Raw genomic sequence first — 22,137 nt, 5'->3', positions numbered from 1 at the left:
TTTTAGAAAGACCAAGATGTGTATATGACAGAATGTTTTGTGATGGGAACTTCTTTATGTTGGCCATTTGAGGACCGCAACAAGTGGTATCAGCTTATTTTCTTCTTGCATTTACCCTGGTACACTATGTTTTTCATTTTCATGTTTTGCAGCGTTTTATATTCTCTTGTTCTCCAAGTCTTTTTCCTGGATCCAATTCCTCCCTAGTAACCTACAACAACCTAAGGATTTGATTTGAACGTCATCCTGCTCTAAATCTCTGTTTCAAGTGTTCTCATTTCTTTCTGATCACTTTGTGCCCCTTTGATCTTGCTTGCTTGGGTTCTCTTATTCATAATAAAATTCATTATTTGATATGTCAGCCTCTCCTGCTCCATGCTAAGGACATATCAAAAGAATATAATCCTTCTTTTCCTAATGCCATCCAGTATCCATTTTAACTGTTTGTAGAGTTCTTGATTCATTTGTCTTCTATACTGAATATCTCCTGTTCTTCCAGGTCCCACTATCCTCCTGAGAATCCTTTGTTTCATAGATCCTACCTCTTTAAGTAATAGTGTTATTATAAGGTCCTGACTTTCTTCTGCATACGGTGCTTCATGTTGGATCACTGTATGGTAATATTTTAATTGTAGATGTTCATAGTGAACTTTTATGCCAGATTCACGTGCTTTCCATATTCCCATAGCTTCTTTTTCTGTCAGATCAATTTCTACACACTCTTCTGAGAAATTCAATTTTCTCTCATAATATTGTTCATTAGGATGTGTCTTAATATTCGTTGTATATTGTGTCTTCTCGAGAGTGATATGTAAAACTGCTTTAACCACTTGTATCTGGAGCTGGTTCTTTTGATTAATCACCTCTTCCAATGATTCTGATATAACATCGTCTGCCAATGGCACCCCTTCCTTCTCTAGCCGCCGTTCACCTTACCAAAGATATTGTGTAAATGATATGGAGGATTGTTTGTCTCCATATCTTACTTCAGTTTGGGTCCTGAAGGGCTCTGACAACTTTCCTTCTAACTTGACCTTCGCTGTTGTGTTGACTATGTTTAACCAGCTCACTGAAACTTCTATCCATACTCACCTCTTCTAAAGTTTGGAACAGTCTTTGTGCATCTACTCAATCAGATGATTCTTTGAAATGTACAAACATGGGCACAAAATCCTTTCTACTCTGTTTCTGTTTGCCACTAATGCTGAAATATGCATTTTTTTGGTTACCCACTGTTGTATATGTGGAAGAGTAATGGTTGGTGTACAATTAATCATGTTTTTTTGTCAAATACAGTCACAGACCGACAGAGGGGAAATCAGTTTACACTTCTCTGTGTAAATCTCTCGATTTTCATATATAGTAGAGGTGTTAAGATTATTTTTCCAGCAGTGCCAAATGTTGGATCTCGACACCGTCTCAGTTAATGAAAGAAAAACTATAATTCCTCCAGAGGTTTGAATGTATGCAGCTGGAATATATGTGTAACTTCTTGTTCTGGCTTAAGAACCATTTGGCAGTCTGTAGCAGCATATGTCTGAATTACTACTTTTTCTCTCTTCTGCCTGCTGTCATGACAATACCACACATTCAAGCAGTTACTAAGTATGAGTTGCATACTAGTGTTAAATATACTAATATCTACAGAGTTGCTGTAAATTTTTAGAACTCTCCAAACTGATGCTTGTCACTCACAAACAAACAAGTGATTTTGCTAAACCCAATTTATTTCATTCACTTCCTATAAATTTTCTACTATTACTTCAGATGTAATCATTATGACTTTATCCAGAGGTACAGAACTAGTTTTATGACACATTTATCGTGCAATGAATAATTTGTACCCCTATGAAGAACATTCCTAACTGGAATTTTGGATTCATATAGTTTCATGACATAACATTTGACGAATGTCACATTGGATTTTTTGAAAAGACTAAGATTAGTTTCCTTTCTCTAACCTTTTCAGTTCCATGTTCATATATTGTCACTAATGGACTCGATGATGAAAAATTATAATATTCATCTCTCAAGGAACAGTTGCTCCTTTTGCAATGAGCAGATACAGTGACCCCTGCTGTGCTACTTGCAGTGAAATAGCTTGCAATGTGTTGGCATAACTACAGAATATGTCAGCTTGTGAAACTATCACAAATGAGTTTTTCTAATGATTTTCGAGGTAATTAGTTTTGATATCCGTATGAATGTTGCTTTTTGACATTAAATTCAGAGAAGAAAAGGCGCCACACTTAATTACATATAAAATATAGCAGCCTAGAAAGCCAAATAGTATATTATGATTGACATTATTATATCAGTGTAATGTCAGAAAATATGAGTTTTATGTTCTAGTGACTGATTTCAGTTTAATTACAAATTAGTCAATTACATGTTCACGAGATCAAATACATTACAAATGTCTTAATGTGAAAAGTAACACCTGTAGAGAACAAAAAATAAAAATTTAATATTTGTATGCCTACAGTCTGGTCATTTAAGGGTTTTTACATTGAAAATAACTTATTATCTCCACACAGGAATCCCTTTATGGTGTAAAATAGCTTTGTTGAGGAGATCTTTAATCTACATTTGAAAACACTTCTGCTATCTGTCAGACATTAGATTTCCATAAGCAGACTGTCAAAGAGTTTCACAGCTACATATTTCACTCTTGTCTGTAACATGGTTAGATTCATTAAAGAGTAATGCAGACCATTTTTCCCTCTAGTGTTGTAACTGTAAATATCTCTATTACTAATGGGCTATTGACAGCAAATTTTATTAGAGAACAAATGGAAGTATATCATGCCAGTGAAATGCCTGGTTTTGTTGATGTTACAGATCGAACATGACATCACATGACCATTCCTATCGGCTTTGCTGAACATTTGACTGCACATGTTCCTGGATACTAAAAGCAGCAGCTAAGCTGTATGCTACAGTTGCCCATATCACATCCTTTTTCTCATTTCAGTTGCTTTCTTGATTATTTCTTGTTTCTATTTCCGTTGTTTTATGTTTGTGTTTTCAGACTTAATAAATACGGTGGTTTTTAACATCGATGGGATGAATATGTTCAATAAATCACTTTACCTAGAAAAATATGGGGATTTGGTGGTGTACACCACATGCTGAAAGAGAATTATTTATAAAATTTAAGCATTTTCCACTTGGTTTAGACAAAGAGTTTCACAACATTATAGTAATTTATGAGCACACAGAAATAATTACATTCAAAAAATCTGTATAAATGTATTTAAGTCGAACTGCCTTGCCACACTGCTAACACCAGTTCCGGATAGAGCACCAGAGTTAAGCAGTGTTGGGCTTGGCTAGTACTTAAAATAATTACTAATATGTCAGTAGCATATTGTATGCTCTTACAGTACTAATTTTGCAGGAAAACTTAATTACCATAATATATTTCTAGATATTTTATACACGATGATAATTGGCATTAATCACATACATGACAGTAAAGGTCGACTAGTGTTTAATCTTGAGACTAATTCTACAATTAGGATCACATTTCGTATGTATTATAAAAAATAGAAATCGCACGCTTTCCTCCTGTCAGGCGAAAGTTCTTCAGCACAACAGAAATGAAATTAGCACAACATTTTCCCCATTAAAAGAAGTCAGCTACTTTAGTATACTAGCTAATTCATTCAGAGCACGTAGATAACCAACGGATCAAAATGAGGAAAATTTTATGATTTTTAAACTTACAAATACAATCATATTCCATCAGAAGTAAAGTTCTGCATCAGATGCTCATTAGTCGTTGCTGTCAAGTGTGTACAGCAGCTAGTCTCTTGACATCACTATCCGGTCCGAAATTTCAATGCAGCTACGTATTTTACTGGCATGAGACACTCTCTACTGTAAGGCTTTAGTTAATGTTTCCTTGGGAACTGATTCTCAGTTGTGTGGCATACTATGTAACAAAAGTAAAGGTTTACTATTTGACCAGTTTTATAATAATGTATGAACTTGTATCATCTCTGCTTAGAACAGTTGAAAAAATGCTTACAAAGTTGATATTTTCATTGATTTCGCATAGAGAACTCTTTGTTTCAGGACTACCTAAATTTATTGGCACACACAAAAAGTTCTGATTGTGTGAAAGCCTTCTATATAATACTTGAATAAAATATTAATGGAAACCACAATATTTTTTCTTATCTCATGACACTCATGTAAGTATGTCAAAACGAATTTTGTTTGTTAAATGTGTAGAGAAGATTACAAATAATTTGTTAGACACGTTCTATGTATGAACAATGTCGACGTAAATTTCATGATGTTAGTGCAATGATGATATTGTTTGCTGAAGCAGTAGTGTTTTTTTCAGATTTTAGGAAATATTTTGTAATTATAAAGTTGTACATTTAAAAGAGAATATGATTACACGAAATACGTTGTTGAGGATCCTAATGAACTTGAAATATCAATGTAAATTTTAGCAAATTTTATGTTTTTCGAACTAATATAATTCCTGTGCAGATGTAAAACAATATATCACATGAAGGGTTAGGAGAAAGAAAGAGGTAAGCCAATTTCTATGAAACTCGAGGAAAGCGATTTGAATACTTAAAATGTGATTACATAAATACATAAGAACATAATATTCTTCTTATTTCAAAAGTAAATATTTTTGGTGCACCAAATGTGGAAATAGTATTACTGGTATCCAGAGAGTTCCCAGACAGAAGTGATTTCCAAAGATGCAGTCAAACATTAATTGGTAAGAGGAAAGATGCAAGTAAGTCAAGCAAAACACTTAATAATTCCATAATAATCACGACTAAACGAATTTGTGGTTGTGATAGTACAGTGATAGCCCTCATATCACATGTATTGAGCTGTGTGGCAGCTGACTCAAGAACTTCACTGCACCTGGATGGAAAAAAATAAATTACACTTTGCAATTCTTTACATGTCAGCCTGGAAGCTGGAAGGAGAACTAGAATAAAGAATGAAATTGTTCCAATTAGATTATAATGAATATAAGATAACTGAATTCATTGTAATTTAATCATTAGCTCGTAAGACAGGTTTCAAGCTGCATAAGATACCATATAATTTCATATATGTATATTTTGTTTTCACATTTTTTTAGGTGCGCTGATATGAAACTTCCTGTCTGATTAACACTGTGTGCCGGACCGAGACTCCAACTTGGGACCTTTGCCTTTCGTAGGCAAGTTCTCTACCATCTGAGCTACCCAAACACGACTCACTGCTCGTCCCCACAGCTTTACTTCCGCCAGTACCTCGTCTCCTACCTCCTTAACTTCAGAAAAGCTCTCCTGCAAACCTTGCAGAACTAGCACTCCTGGAAGAAGGGATACTGTGGAGACATGGCGTGGCCACAACCTGGGGGATGTTTCCAGAGTGAAATTTTCTCTCTGCAACGGAGTTTGCACTGATATATAACTTCTGGCTCACAACTTTAATTTGTCAGGAAGTTTCACTATCTTATTTCTTTGTCAAAGTTATGCAGTGTGCATGCATCCACTGTAAGTGTAGTAGCTGTTTCTGGAGGCAGATTAATGGTAATAAGAAAAATCCTGGCAAGAATGCCAAAGCTTGTTCCACTAATCTTCTTCCTCGTGAATTGTAACTGAAAACCTTTTCTTCCTTACTAATTCTGTTTAAGGGGTATGGCTTTATAATGTTATAGCTCAGAGGAAAAGCATCATCTGCCAGGACCACCATTGGAGTTGTAAGGTTTGTGTTCCCAAGCTTTCTGCCTACAGGAATATTCAGAATAGATCGATCAATACGACACTCCTGTAGTTTGCTTATCGAAAACACGCCAGAATCACCTACACACCCATTAGTTTCTACATCAACATACAAGAATTTGTAAGTAGTATCTACCACAGCAAATATAATTATACTGTTAAAGGATTTATAATTGAAAAAGTGGGATCCACTAGCTTGTGGACATTTAGTGCGAATATGCTTTCTGTCCAGTGCTGCTAAAGTGTTATAAAATGTTCCACTTTTCCTTGAAATAATTTTCAATTTGCTTCCACTCTTCTCTGCATGTGGGTACCTGTAAATAAAATTTATGTAACAACCCCACCCTGCCAAGGAAGATCGTATAGTGCCTTTGCCACCCACATCACAGCTGAACTGTGGGAGATGTAAAATGTTGGTGGTAAAGTACTCTGCAGGACTTAAGTCGTGTTTTGATGGACAGGTGGGATACGCTGCAGGCGACAGTTCCACAGCACCTACCATCCAGCTCTGCATACATCAAGGCAGCCTTCCAGCAAGCTGATATACAGGAGGAAGACACCCTATAATACATATATATAAATTTTCGAAGCTCTCCAGTCTTCTTAATCTATTTTTGTACTCAGGATACCTCATATTGTAAAGCACCTCATCAGCTTCATACGATTCTATTAACTTTGTAGTTGTGGACGGAAAATGTAATTATTACTTTGATCTACAATAAAAATAGGTCTTAATGCACATAAAGTGTATTGGACATTTTTTTACCTTCAGATATTAGTCATTTAGTGCTTTAAATTGCTTCACACGTTTCAGGTATCATTTTAGTTAATGTGCTCTGTGGTATTTAAGTGCTGTACTCAAGCAAAAGAAACTGTCTCCTGTAGCAAGAAATCAGAGTGCTACTGCAGGCCTGTTTTCTACAGATATAACAGTTCTTAAGTGTGTATTGTTCTTTGTGTTATGAGAAAAAACTTCACCGAGTATTCTCATCCATTCTTAAGTAATATACCGACTGATCAAAAAGTCAGTATAAATTTGAAACTGAATAAATCACGGAATAACGTAGATGGAGAGGTACAAATTGACACATATGCTTGGAATGACATGGGGTTTTATTAGAACCACAAAAATGCAAAAGTTCTAAAAATATCCGACAGATTGCGCTTCATCTGATCGGAATAGTAATAATTAGCATAACAAAGTAAGACAAAGCAAAGATGATGTTCTTTGCAGGAAATGCTCAATATGTCGACCATCATCCCTCAATAATAGCTGTAGTCGAGGAATAATGTTGTGAACAGCACTGAAAAGCATGTCCAGAGTTATGGTGATGTAATGGCGTCGGATGTTGTCTTTCAGCATCCCGAGAGATGTCGGTCGATCACGATACACTTGCAACTTCAGGTAACCTCAAAGCCAATAATCGCAAAGACTGAGGTCTGGGGACCTGGGAGGCCAAGCACGACAAAAGTGGCGGCTGAGCACACGATCATCACCAAACGACGCCCGCAAGAGATCTTAGACACGTCTAACAATATGGGGCGGAGCGCCATCCTGCATAAACATCTTATGTTCCAGCTGGTGTTTATTAGCCAGGCCATGGATAGTGCGATTCTGTAACATATTGGCGTACCTCTCACCCATCAACGTTACCAGTTACAAAACCAGAATCACGCATTTCCTCGAAAAAAAGGTCCGATAACGGTAGATGTGGTAAATCCAACCCATACTGTGACTTTCTCGTCGTGCAATGGAGTTTCCACGACAGTTCTTGGAGTTTCGGTAGCTCAAATTCTGCAGTTGTGGGCGTTGACAGACCCTCGGAACGTGAAATGAGCTTCGTCAGACCACAACACGTTACTCAACCAATCGTCATCTACCGCCATCTTTTGAAACGCCCACACCGCAAATGCCCTCTGCTTCACTAAATCGCCAGGTAACAGTTCATGATGCTGATGGATTTTGTACGGATATCATCGGAGGGTACGCCTAAGTGCTAACCAAACAATAGTGTATGGAATGCCAGTGCGACGTGCGACTGCACTCCCCCGTGCATAGACGAACCCGCTACAGTCTCCATTTCTTCCTGAACTGTCTCAGCAGCATTACTCCTTGTGCTCGGTCGGCCGCTACGGGGTCTATCGTCTAAACAACCCTTGGCTTCGAACTTCGAAATCATTCTCGCGACACCTGTATTTGTCAACGGACCTTTACCCATTCGAATCCCCTTCCTATGGCGATAGGATCGTAACGTTGAACTAGCACATTCCCCATTCTGATAATAAAGCTTCAATAAAAGCACCTTTTCAGGTGACGTCAACATGGTGCTACTGCCGGCGCATCTGATTCTCTCTCTCATTACAGCTCCTTTTATACTCGATTGTCATGCGCAGTCACTGGTGTTCTGCTGTCCAGCGCCATCTGACGGAGATTTTGTGAATTTTTTTTGTTCTAATAAAACACCATGTCATCCCAAGCATGTGCGTCAACTTTTACCTCTCTATCTACATTATTCAGAGGAAATAAAGTTTTCAAATTTATACTGACGTTTAGATCACCTGGTATACACGACCTGACATCCTCCACTAGAAACTCAGGTAACAAATTTTGTTGAATGCTTTTATCGTCTCATCGTAAAACCCACAGCTTCACTCAGGTAGGTTTCCTTTTTGTCCCCCACTTCTCTTCAAAATGTGCACACAGTGCAATTGTGGAACACATAGATACTGTGCATCATAACAAGTTGTTATGGTCAGTCACCTTGAGCTTTTACGAAATATATGATGACAGTGTAATAACCCTTTCTAGCACCTAGTCAAGGATCTTTACCAAAGAAATTTGGCAAATATCTGGTCATATCTTTGATCAAATCCTTGTCAAAGGAATATGATAGTGTAATACTGGCCTTTTGTGTTTTTGAAATGCAGGTTTCATTGTACAGTATGCAACAGTATAATTTTATAATTACATTACATTAAGTTGGGTTACACTACCTGTATAAAATGGGTCTGCCCGCTCTCTTAACAATTAAGGATGGAAACTGTTCATTTATTATTAAATTCATGGATAAAAAAAGTTACAGACATTTGTTTATAATTCAATTATAAGATCGCCTACATAACTTCATCAACACTATAGAAAGCTATTTCTTTCATCCAGAATTCTATATCTTTGTGACGTCTTTCGTATTTAACTTCATTTTACCACTTCTTAATTTGTTTGCAAGGGCCCTTCATGCATGGATGAAGTTTTTGTGAACTTCTGTAAGTCTAGTACAGGGAATATTCGAAGAATTCCTGTACCTAGTCCTGTACGAGTGTGCATTTGATTTTGTATCTGTATATCCCTATTGTTCTCGGTTTGCATAAGTGTGTGAGCTATTTATAGACTTGTGACAGTTATTATTTCGTTACAAATGAAATATATTTTGCATTGTGACATCTCCTCTACTCGTGTTAATACCTATTAATAAGACTAATTCCTTCATGCAGTGTACATGAAAGCTTTGGACCAGTGCCGAAAGATTATTTATTCTTAGTGAGGTACAGAAACTCCTTGAAAGACTATATAAGGTGGAGCTGCAATATTGATTTGATCTATTCTGTTCTAGTCTATTCTCCTAGTTTCAATCACTTAGATATCCAGAGACTCATTCTTATTACTATCACATACTCATGTTATGAAATATTCAGAGACTCAGATATTCCGATTATCAGATTTCTAGATAATTAGATTACTAGATTTGTTACGTACAGCAGTTATTGGATTATTGGTACTCATATAATGGTTTCAATGCCTATGTGCATGATGGACAATGTAATGCAAGTGTTCATGTCTTTTTACTAAATAATACTTAAGTGTTACTTGAAGTCTGGGTATGTATTTCAGAAATCTTTCCTCTACCTGATCCTTAGTATATGTGGCCAGTTGTTGTGCAGGTGAATACTTGTGTGGTTTGGTGATTCTTTGTTTTTTTAATTTTCCAGAGTTCCATTTTATGTCAAACAGCAACCCCTAATTTCTGAGCTTGTGAGAAATAATTTGTGTTTTACAAAGCTTAATAGCAAAAAAACAAATCTTTTTCAAATTTTATCTTTGAGTTATAGATTAATTTTCTACACTAAAATCACGGTCAACTGAAGAATACAACTCATATATATCAACTTAAATATTGAATTCTAACATTACTTCTGTCCATTAAATTTTTCTTTCACTTTTTCCACTACATCTACATCTACATACATACTTCACAATCCACCATACGATGAGTGGCGGAGGGTACCTCGTACCACAACTAGCATCTTCTCTTCCTGTTCCACTCCCAAACATAACGAGGGAAAAATGGTTGCCTATATGCCTCTGTACGAGCCCTAATCTCTTTTATCTTATCTTTGTGCCTTTCCACGAAATGTAGGTTGGCGACAGTAAAATTGTACTGCAGTCAACCTCAAATGCTGGTGTCTCAATTTCCCCAGCAGTGACTCACGAAAAGAACGCCTCCTTTCCTCTAGAGACTCCCACTCGAGTTCTTGAAACATGATCAAACATAATCAAAACTACCAGTAACAAATCTAGAAGCCCGCCTCTGAATTGCTTCTATGTCCTCCCTCAATCCGACCTGATAGGGACTCCAAACGCTCGAGCAGTACTCAAGAATAGGTCGTATTGGTGTTTTATAAGCGGCCTCGTTTACAGATGAAGCACATTTTCCCAAAATTCTACCAATGAACCGAAGACGGCTATCCACCTTCCCCACAACTGCCATTACATGTTTGTCCCACTTCATATCGCTCTGCAATGTTACGCCCAAATATTTAATCGACGTGACTGTGTCAGGCGCTACACTACTATTGGAGTATTTAGACATTACAGGATTCTTTTTTTTCTAATAATCTGCATTAATTTACTTTATCTACACTCCTGGAAATTGAAATAAGAACACCGTGAATTCATTGTCCCAGGAAGGGGAAACTTTATTGACACATTCCTGGGGTCAGATACATCACATGATCACACTGACAGAACCACAGGCACATAGACACAGGCAACAGAGCATACACAATGTCGGCACTAGTACAGTGTATATCCACCTTTCGCAGCAATGCAGGCTGCTATTCTCCCATGGAGACGATCGTAGAGATGCTGGATGTAGTCCTGTGGAACGGCTTGCCATGCCATTTCCACCTGGCGCCTCAGTTGGACCAGGGTTCATGCTGGACGTGCAGACCGCGTGAGACGACACTTCATCCAGTCCCAAACATGCTCAATGGGGGACAGATCCGGAGATCTTGCTGGCCAGGGTAGTTGACTTACACGTTCTAGAGCACGTTGGGTGGCACGGGATACATGCGGACGTGCATTGTCCTGTTGGAACAGCAAGTTCCCTTGCCGGTCTAGGAATGGTAGAACGATGGGTTCGATGACGGTTTGGATGTACCGTGCACTATTCAGTGTCCCCTCGACGATCACCAGAGGTGTACGGCCAGTGTAGGAGATCGCTCCCCACACCATGATGCCGGGTGTTGGCCCTGTGTGCCTCGGTCGTATGCAGTCCTGAATGTGGCGCTCACCTGCACGGCGCCAAACACGCATACGACCATCATTGGCACCAAGGCAGAAGCGACTCTCATCGCTGAAGACGACACGTCTCCATTCGTCCCTCCATTCACGCCTGTCGTGACACCACTGGAGGCGGGCTGCACGATGTTGGGGCGTGAGCGGAAGACGGCCTAACGGTGTGCGGGACCGTAGCCCAGCTTCATGCGAATGGTCCTCGCCGATACCCCAGGAGCAACAGTGTCCCTAATTTGCTGGTAAGTGGCGGTGCGGTCCACTATGGCACTGCGTAGGATCCTACGGTCTTGGCGTGCATCCGTGCGTCGCTGCGGTCCGGTCCCAGGTCGACGGGCACGTGCACCTTCCGCCGACCACTGGCGACAACATCGATGTACTGTGGAGACCTCACGCCCCACGTGTTGAGCATTTCTGCGGTACGTCCACCCGGCCTCCCGCATGCCCACTATACGCCCTCGCTCAAAGTCCGTCAGCTGCACATACGGTTCACGTCCCTGCTGTCGCGGCATGCTACCAGCGTTAAAGAGTGCGATGGAGCTCCGTATGCTACGGCAAACTGGCTGACACTGACGGCGGCGGTGCACAAATGCTGCGCAGCTAGCGCCATTCGACGGGCAACATCGCGGTTCCTGGTGTGTCCGCTGTGCCGTGCCTGTGATCATTCCTTGTACAGCACTCTCGCAGTGTCCGGAGCAAGTATGGTGGGTCTGACACACCGGTGTCAATGTGTTCTTTTTTCCATTTCCAGGAGTATATATTTAGAGTTAGCTGCCGTTCTTTACACCAATCACAAATTCTCGTACACCACACCATCATCCGCAAACTGCCGCATATTGCTATCCACCCTACCCAAAAGATCATTTATGTAGATAGAAAACAACAGCGGACCAATCCACACTTTCCTGGGGCACTCCAGATGATACCCTCACCTCCAATTGACACTCACCATCGAGGACAACGTACTGAGTTCTATTACTTAAGAAGTCTTCGAGCCATTCACATACCTGGGATACAATCCCATATGCTCGTACCTTAGTTAGGAGTCTGCAGTGGGGCACCGAGTCAAACGCTTTCTGGAAGTCAAGGAATATGGCATCTGTCTGATACTCTTCATCCATGGTTCGCAAGATATCATGTGAAAAATGGACGAGTTACGTTTCGCAGGAGTGATGCTTTCTAAAGCTGTGCTAATGCGTGGACAGCAACTTCTCTGTCTCAAAGAAATTCATTATATTTGAACTGAGAATATGTTCGAGAATCCTGCAACAAACCGATGTTAAGGATATTGGTCTGTAATTTTGAGGATCTGTCCTTCTACCCTTCTTTATACAGGCGTCAGTTGTGCTTTTTTCCAGTCGCTAGGAACTTTATGTTGGGCAAGAGATTCATGATAAATGCAAGCTAAGTAAGGAGCCAGTGCAATAGAGTACTCTCTGTAAAACCGAATTGGAATATCATCAGGACCTGCTGATTTAATTATTTTCAACCCATTCAATTGCTTCACAACCCCAGGGATGTCTACCACTATGTCCTCCATACGGGAATCTGTACGAGATTCAAACGGTGGTATGTTTATACGACCCTCCTGCGAGAAAAATTTCTCAAATGCTAAATTTAAAAGTTCAGCCTTTGTTTTGCTGTCTTCCTTTGCCAGGCCAGACTGATCAGTGAGTGACTGGATGGAAGCCTTCGACCAGCTTACCGATTTTACGTAAGACCAGAATTTCCTTGGGTTTCCAGCAAGATCTTTTGCTAAGGTATGAAGGTGGTAGAGGTTGAATGCTTCGCACATCGATCTTTTTACATCAGCACGAATCTCTACTTACTTTTGCCAGTCCTCATTCTCCCGATCTTTCTTGTACCACGAGTGCAACTGCCTTTGCTTCCTGAGCATTCTCTGAATTGCGGTGTTAAACCACAGTGGGTCTTTTCCATCTGTAACCCACTTTTTCGGCACATACTTGTTCAATGCGTGATTTACAATGTGTTTAAAATTTGCCTACAATTCTTCCACGTCCATCGTACCGGAAGTAAATGAAGTCGATTCATTTACTAAGTGGGATGCTAACAACTACTTATCTGCTCTTTCTAGTAAGAATACTCTCCTAGCCTTCTTGACCGTCTTTTTAACTTTCGTACCATAGTCTTCATGACAACATCATGATCACTAATCCCTGTCTCAACACTGACACCGTCGATGAGGTCTGGACTGTTCGTGGCTACCAGTTCTAAAATATTTCCATTACGTGTTGGCTGTCGATTTAGCTATTCAAGGCAGTTTTCGGATAATGTGTTCAAAAGTAATTCACATGACAGCTTGTCTGTACCGCCTGTAATGAATCCATAGACATCCCAGTGTATACTAGGTAGGTTGAAGTCGCCTCTGACTAGCATCTCATCCTTCAGTTCATCTATATAGGTCAGCTGAAGAATAGGATACTATGATTAAATAGACGATATCCTTAACACAACATTCGAAATATGAATGTATGTGATATATGTCTACCATCTGTTTTTTATGTCCTGAATTCCTTTGTTTCTCAACATTTGCCTTTGCTGTTAAAACTGGACAATACATCATCTCTAGTAAATTCTGACAACATTAGTCAAAGCTGACATGTTGTATCTGATTGTTCAGGAATCTCCTAAAACCACATTAACCGCAGCTTGGGTTAACACTGCGAAGAGACACTCTAGAAGTAATATCAAAAAGGATAAAGAAAACGATTTTTATTCCAAATCACGTCAGAACCTATATGAAACTAATTTCTACTCAAAACAGAAAGAATTCAGTTCTCAGTGTTGTAATGTTTAAAATACATCTTTGCTCTTTATGGCTAAAATAGTTAGAGCATTTTTATGTAATTTCATGGAAACATAGAGGGTATTGATTTCATTTGCATAGGAATTGCTAGATTTTATTAAGTTAAAATATTGGCTTTGATGAACATTATTAGGCTTCAGATCACTCATTTATGGAGATATTTATATTTCTCAGTCCCAACGTTTAATCAAGTAACCGAGGCACTATACATAGAGTGTTTGTTCGTAGGCCATACATGCATCTAATAGCTTTTTCTGCCAAATAGTGACTCATTTATCTCCAGTAGGTTCACTCCACAGCTTTATTAGATAATTTATGTGTGTTTGGAAAAAGGTGTAGTAAGCAAGGAGTAGCTGTTTTGCACTAACATGGGTTTTTAATTTCTTGTTTAAGTATTAGGTCATTGTTCACTAATCAAGTAAGGAATTCTGAACTCAAATACACCATTATAAGCAGATACAGGCAGTTGAAGATGCCTATTCGTTGGTTGACATTGTGATTGTATCAGTTTGCATGCCTTCGTTGTAAGTTGGTTGATATTTCAGTATTCGTCAGTGGCTGTATTCAGATGATAATTTAATAGACGGAATTTTGCAGTGTAATTTGAGTCCAGCAGTGTTTCTTATTACTTGATTAACACTGACCAAAGTCAAGAAAGCCTACATCTGGCTGCTTTGTTCATTTTCTTGAAATTGCGTCAGTGCCTTTGCATTCCACAATCTAACATTTTTATCACACTCTGAATAAGAATGGCATGGAACGTGAGGTTTATCTTCTTCAGGTCACCAATGTGATTGAGAGTCACATTATAAATGAAGGGGAGACACTGAAGTTTGTATTTTGACCATCAACAGAACCACAAATATACAGTATGTCCCAGCAGGAATGATCAATATCCAGCGATATGACAGGAACGATCAATCGAAGCAAAAAAATCTACTAAACGTGGCTCTAAAATGCATAGCTAAATAGCTATGAGTACTTCTTCATCTTCAGTACTGTGAAACAGATGTTTCTACTGCAAGCTCTTTGCTTTTCATATTTTGGAAGAGATAGTATGGACCAAAGTTTGTCTAGTAAAGGTGGGCTCTCATGTGCTTACCTCAAGAAGTAAAAATACATGTTCATCTTCGCTGTGTGAAACACATCTCTTCTACTAACAACTGCTTATAGCTCTTGGCATGCATTGTAAATTGTATGTTTGCGAGTTTCTTGCTTCGAATCATCGTTCCCACAATATCTCTGAATATTGGCCATTCCACATGAGACACCCTGTAAAATCCTCTGCAGTGTCCTCATCCAAGACGTAAGTCACGAAGTGAAAAAGGAATTTTGCAATGCATTCACGATAAACATAAAGAAAGGATTCGATTGCTGCAAGAACGTGGATATTGAACGAATACATCGCAAGTTGCCACTTAAAGCAAATGTAACTGGTTGGCATACTTTTTTTGCAAAGTTTATGCCTAATTTCACTTTCTTTTTGTTTTTACTTAGCTCCAATGTACTGCGGGCGAGAGATTACATCAGAATCCAGTTTGCTGTGCTGTGCTGGACGAGTCACCACTGACTTGCCTGCTTTTTTTCCTCTGAAAAAATTGACTTAACCCAGTTATTTTTCCTTACAGCAAAACTACTTTGAATGCTACTCTGGACACGCTTGTTTGTTTGTTTGTTTCTTTTTTTTTGTAGGTTTTAGCTAACATGCATATAATTAGTCGTAATCGATCTGTAGCAATAACTCAACTTGTAAAAATGCGAGTTATCTGGGTTTTTTCCGCCGAGGCTTCATATTAATTGTTTGATACGTGGAGTTCAGTTTCATATCCAGTATTTGAGACAGGAATTGAGCTCTGGTTTACTACAGCCGAGTCGGTTGTGAACAGTGTCTGCTGTCGCGTCACAGATGTGTGTTAAGCAAAGTCCTTGACTTAGGCTCGCCAGTTGGAGCCAGTATATTGCATAATTTGCAGCGAGTTTATTTCTTAACCGCTCCCTCCATGTTGAGTTACACAAACGTATGGGGAGTGTAGGTAGTCATGTCTATTGAGACGAGGTCGAACTCAGCTCTCTTTAAAAGAGCTGAACAATTGAAACGTTGGGAAGAATCAGAAACGAACCGTGTGCCTGGAACACCAAACAGGAAGAAAAAGAAGATACAATTTTCTGCGGGATGTGTGTTTTTAGCTGCGTGTGCTGCCGGAGACAAGGAAGAGGTTCTCCGTTTGCTACAGAAAGGGGCAGACATAGATACAGCGAACGTAGATGGGCTGACGGCGTTACATCAGGTAACAGACGCGCTCTCGCCATTTGGTGGAATTTCAAAATGTCATGCGTAGTAGTGATTGTGAGCCAGATCATAATGAATTGACTGTTATTGAAGTGGGTCGTTACAAAATGGCTGACACAGTCTACAGCTGTCCTACTAAAACAACTTTCTATGAATACTATGATGTGTATTCTCCAAGGGTTTGAATCCGTGTGAAATTACGTTCTGCAGATTTAGAACAATGAGCTAATTGTGTTGTCCTCAAGGTGGCAACACTACTTGTGGTTCAATGTTTACATTATGTTAGCGTTGCTTGAGGTAAACACATTTCGTATGACAGCAGGATTTTATTAGTATTAGAAAATATCAGTGCTTGTCTTGGTGACTAATAGTTTTCTTGTTTGTTTACATACATGAATTGTTTTATTCTGAGAGACAGTTCTACCTCTTGGTATCGTAGTATCAGTCAGCAGATATCTACACCATAAGAGTGTATGCATCTTGACAGATGAGTTACGTTGTGATGCCAAGTGCTATTTACCATTTCATGAAGGACCTGTAATTTATATGTAAACATTTGTCACCTATCAGTAGTTGCTGGATACAGATTGATTAGTATGTTCATAGATGAATGGATATCAGGTAGGACTGTGTAACAAACGTGAACGGGTCATCTCGGTGTTTAAAGGTTTACAAATTTCTATATTGTGTTCAGTTTCTCGTTTTTGCATCATAGTTAACAGTCCTTGCAATTTCACTTTGTGCCTGTTTCATGTGCTTGGTGCTTCTATGATGTTGCTGCAGTCATGTAATTTGCGTCAGACAGGTTCCTACATCATTAACTTAATCCACTTGAACTAACTGAACTGACACTGCTTTAAGTGTGTTAATTGCGAAAGAATAAATATTGTGATCTTATGGTTTTGTGTATGTCTGTGGCATGTCTGTGTGTACCCTGCTGAAGCAGAAACATATATGTATGCATGGCGTTCGGATGCACATTTAGATGGTAGTTAGTCAGAGTACTTTGTTGTTGGTTTGTATGTCCATTTGTTTGCCTGTCACCATTGATTCGTTAAAATGTAGAGTGTGCATAAGCAATTATGCTGCTTGAGACGTGGTTGTGGTTTTTGAATTGGCCCTGTTTCAGGCATAGCAATACTTTCTATGCTATGTTGGCCTGTTAGTCAACTAATAATAAGTCTTCATTGAATCATTGTCATCGCAGTCATAGTACAGTGACAGATAAATACTTTTATGTGTGGCAGACAAACTTTGTCAGCTTCATTGAGAAAAGTGGAATGTTTATACAAATGGAAAGGATATTCCTTTCTTGCCTGCACAAGTGCAGTGCTTGCATTATTATGGGATTCCTTCTTGGCAGTATCACAAATGGAAAATGAGAAAACTGTGGGCGTAAATGTAATTCTGTGAGTGCAGCCTTTGTGCACTTGTGCTTTTTTATTTTATGCGTCTTTCCTAGAAATTGAATTATTTTGGAGAAAGTATTCATCAACAGCTTTTATCAGATATTATGTTAGCACAGTTGCAGTTGTTGTAAAGGCACTGAAAACTGCTTTAACTATTTCTGTTGAGAAAAGGAAGTTATTGTGGTCAGCCAGTCCACTTCATTATTCATACCGGGAGAAACAATTTAGAGTTTGTTAACATTTAATTATTTGCTGCTGCCATATGACAATTTTAGTGTTGTAAGCGACTGACACTGAGTACATTTGTTGCTGGCAACAGTATGTGAATAATTGTACAGACATCTTGTGCGGTGTTGAGCTTGGTGCTTCTGCGACTCTTGATACCTCTGAAAGCAGTAAAGGTGATGCGCACAAGGTAGTACATTTTTATGTTGAGAAAACTGTGCTATTAAGAAACGTAGCCTAGACGTTGAAACTTGTGGTAGTCAAGGACAGTAATTTTGATGCCATTAATAGTAAATTACCTGTGAAGTATCAGAGAAGACAGCTATGGAACGGTGAGGCGTTTGTCTGTATTGCTTTACCAGATATCACGAAGTGGGCTGTTGTAAAACTACTGAGTTATGCATAATGCAGTTGTAACTACTTATGGTAGGGGAGGAGTTAAAGCAGAGTGAAATAACTATCGTGTCGTCATTTCCTGTAGAAGGCTCTGCATGTAGTTCAATAGTGATATTTGTACAAATAGAAAATTTTAATCCTTACTGAGTGCTTGAATTCCATAAAGAAATCTAGTTCTGCTGCCGCTTTCCTGCTCCAATCTCTTTCTCTGTCTGGGTAGGGTATTCAGTTCCAAGGAATTTCTGAGAATTTAATAAGTTTTTTCCATACAGTTAATCCTGTTGTGTGGAGTACCTGCAAGAAAATATTGGTGTAAGCTTTTCCCAGATTTTGTTGATAGATTATCTTGTTCTTATAAACTGCTTGATGACTGGAGCCACAATCATAGTGGACTGTTTACATGTTCTTGACTCTTGTACCAAGACTGCTGGAGTTATTTATGTTGGGTGTCAAATCTGAAATAATTACTGCTGTGTATGATTATACACCCACATCCATGCTCCATAACACACTGTATGGTGGCAGAGGATACCCTGTATCAACAACAGTAATTTCCTTTTCTGTTCAACTAGCAGATCGAGCTGAGGAAAAGGATTGCCTTTATGCCTCTGTATTAACTGTAGTTTGCCATATATAATTCTTGTGGTCCTTATTTAAAATGTGTGTTTGTGGCAGTAGTATCATTCTACAGCCAGTTTAAAATATGTTCTCTAAATTTTCTCAGTAGAGTTTCTTGAAAAGAACTTTGCCTTCCTTCCAGGGATTCGTTTTGAGCCTTGAAGGTCAATGTAAGGTTTGACTGTTGTTTGAATCTACTGGTAACAAATCTAGCAACCCGCCTCATAATTGCTCTGATGTCTTCCTTTAAATCAACCTAGTGCAGATCCCAAATGCTTTGGCATTAGGCATACTCAAGAGTAGGTCACACTAGCATCTTGTATGCTGCCTCCTTTTTCATTGATCCACGTTAATTGGAACGTATGATTAATAATACGACAACTATGAATGACTGTTTAAGCTTTCACTGTCTGCTGTTTCGTTCAACAGATAACGTTCTAGTCATCAGCGGCTTAGCGTAGTTTAATTGGATAAAGTCAACTGAGCACAACACTGAAGCCTTCCTCTCTCTCTACTTTCATATGTAGCACGACACTGCTTTGATTCTTTGTGGGATTATGTTCACAAATTTGACAATGCATTTTGGATAATTTTTTCACCAAGAGCAATGTTCAGTATGAGTTGTTGGCTTTGGCCAATGACATAATGGATTCTGTCAGGTCACCTTTTTACCATTTTTTTAGCGAGGCCAAAAAATGTGTTTTGTGATGACTCATTGATCTGAAGCTTAGTCCAAAATAGTGTGGAAGGTAACAGTTTGGTTGTGCATTAACAAAGCCGTTTAGTGTGGTACTTGAAAAAAATTGGTTATGGTGACAGACTGATTTCTAGCTTTTAGGTTGGAAGGTGACTGTTTGATTGTGAGTTGGTGAAACAGATGAGTATGACAACTGTGAAAACCTCATTGTTGTGATGGACTGACCTGCAGCGTAGTCCAGGTGAAAAAAATCGCCGATAACATTGTTACAGTCGCCTAACATTTGTGGTGTTTGTGGCATGTTACCTGTGCTACTGCACAAAGCAAAAAACTTGTATTGAACATTCCTGTTTATCAGATTTTTCATGTGGGCATTGATTTTAGGACATTTAATGTACCCTGTTGTCTGCTGGCATTTGTAGAATGATTGTGCACAAAATATGATGGCACAGGCATGTGTTCCCTTTTGCCTGTCGGCATTACTCCTGAGTACCAACTCATTATCATTGAACTGCACCATTGAATATGCTGCCATGTAATTTCTAGCACTCAGAAAAATTAACTAGGAGACATTACAACAGTTTCCTACTCTAGTATTTTTGAGTACTTTGTTCCTGTTACACAGATGATTAAGTGTGGAACTTAACCATAACTTCTACTATTGAGTATCCAACAAAGTTTCCATACACATTAAACATATGTTCTTGAAAATGGGGATGAGTAAATTCTGAATGTAAGTGTCCCCTATCATTCAATAACATTTGAAATCAATGCCATGGTTGTCATGTCAGCAGGTGCAGTGGAAATAATTTTCCATGGCTCTTAGATATTTAACTTACTGTTGTGCTACTTCTATAAAATGTTAGTGTATAGCTGTCTTCAAACATATGTGGTCAGTTTATGTATGAAAAGGGCAGACTGTCAGTATTTGCAGTTTCTTTGTCCAAGGAACATTTTACAATATTTTAGGGTCCATCAGCTTAATACAAGGAAAAATCTATGTCATATGTACAGACCTATGAATGTGCAGTGAGGAGAGGACAGTACAGATAGTTCAGATGTGATCTGAATTTTTAAACCATCCTAGCAGTTGCCTGAAAAACATGGCACACTTAAATTGGTGTATGAGGCTCCTGAATCTGAGGCAGGTGTCTTAACAAACGCACTCCTTTGGGCGATTATAAGTTATGAACAGTGCTCTTACATTTGTATGTACTGGAAGCAAGTTATCTTTTTAAAATAAAAAAAATAATTATGCATCATTTATTCAGTCTTAACGCTACACACAACCAAATACATTTGCTGCTGACTAAGAACAGGAACCATGCTGCCACACCCCTAATACTCGTTACGTTCCCTTCTGCCTATAGGAAAGACGGGGGACGTCGCTTCATGATGAGTGAGCTGATGATCTAATAGTGCTGAAACTTTGATATTATGCACTAGCATTCATCTTTATATATTGTTCATCCCTATGCAGAATTCTCAAAATACACTTTAACTGTTACTTCACTGGTATCTCTTTGCACACAGTGTAGTAGCCTTTGATGACAGTGTTAGTGCACCACATATGGAGTCATCTGGTTAAAAACAAAACAGGAAGTAACAATATATGGTGATACAAAATAGAACAGTAATGAAAGTTTAGTTGTAGATAAATAATTTAGTGTGCTTGAGTTCATTTGTAGGATGTTGGGAGACTGTAGTTTCTTTACAAAAGAGATTGCTTATGAGGCTCTTATGCCAGTAATAGTGAATACTGCTTAAATACACGGGATTTATGTTAGGTGTGAGTGATGGAGTTGGGGGGGGGGAGGGGGATATCTAGCATACACAAAAATAGCAACATGAGCTATCGTGCATGCATTAGCCCTGAGAGAAATGGATTGTGATACAAATGCTGAGAAATATCAACTGCCAACATTAAGGAGTAAACACTATTGAACACCTGGAAACACACCATTAGGGCGTCAGATGTCTTGACAAAGTGCTTCTCAATGAATTCCAAGAATCACTTTCAGGACCAAATCTGCAAATGTTCGTCAATTCCACATGCACTGGAGTATAAAAAGTTGTACTGTCCACAACCCATCTAAGAACAGAATAGGGCGAAACTGTATTACAATGCACAATACGAAAGTGTCCATTTACCACTCTTTTTATCACAATAAAAGAGTGCCAATTGGCGCGCGCGTGTTTTGCAAGAACTGTTGTTTCCAGTTGATAAACATTTGACTAATGTGCAAATGCTGCCAATTCGAAACTATGAATACCGTTTTTGAGATTTAGTATTGGAGAAGGGACTACACGTTTTTCTTCGAATTTCTCTTTCATACTTCTTCTATCCGTCTGC

General features: G+C 38.8%; 2 protein-coding genes across 26 annotated transcripts in view; both read left to right on the top strand.

Annotated features, from left to right (window-relative positions):
• The window catches only part of LOC126268011 (craniofacial development protein 2-like), a 492,966-nt gene that overhangs the window by 460,759 nt on the left and 10,070 nt on the right, over positions 1 to 22,137 (top strand). The window lies entirely within an intron of this gene.
• The window catches only part of LOC126268007 (protein phosphatase 1 regulatory subunit 12C), a 319,893-nt gene continuing 313,820 nt past the window's right edge, over positions 16,065 to 22,137 (top strand). For 18 of the 24 annotated variants that reach the window (XM_049973417.1, XM_049973404.1, XM_049973413.1 and 15 more), the window contains exon 1: positions 16,132 to 16,437. In XM_049973417.1, the coding sequence (XP_049829374.1) occupies positions 16,189 to 16,437 (249 nt within the window). In that variant the 5' untranslated portion in view covers positions 16,132 to 16,188. Of the gene's footprint in view, positions 16,438 to 22,137 lie in introns of all 24 variants that reach the window. The other 6 variants (XM_049973411.1, XM_049973403.1, XM_049973415.1 and 3 more) reach the window with 1 other exon arrangement.

This window comes from Schistocerca gregaria, chromosome 4 (assembly GCF_023897955.1).
Source record: "Schistocerca gregaria isolate iqSchGreg1 chromosome 4, iqSchGreg1.2, whole genome shotgun sequence".
NCBI lineage: Eukaryota > Metazoa > Arthropoda > Insecta > Orthoptera > Acrididae > Schistocerca > Schistocerca gregaria.
Note: the sequence above shows the minus strand (reverse complement) of the source record. Positions and strands in the feature narration are given on the sequence as shown.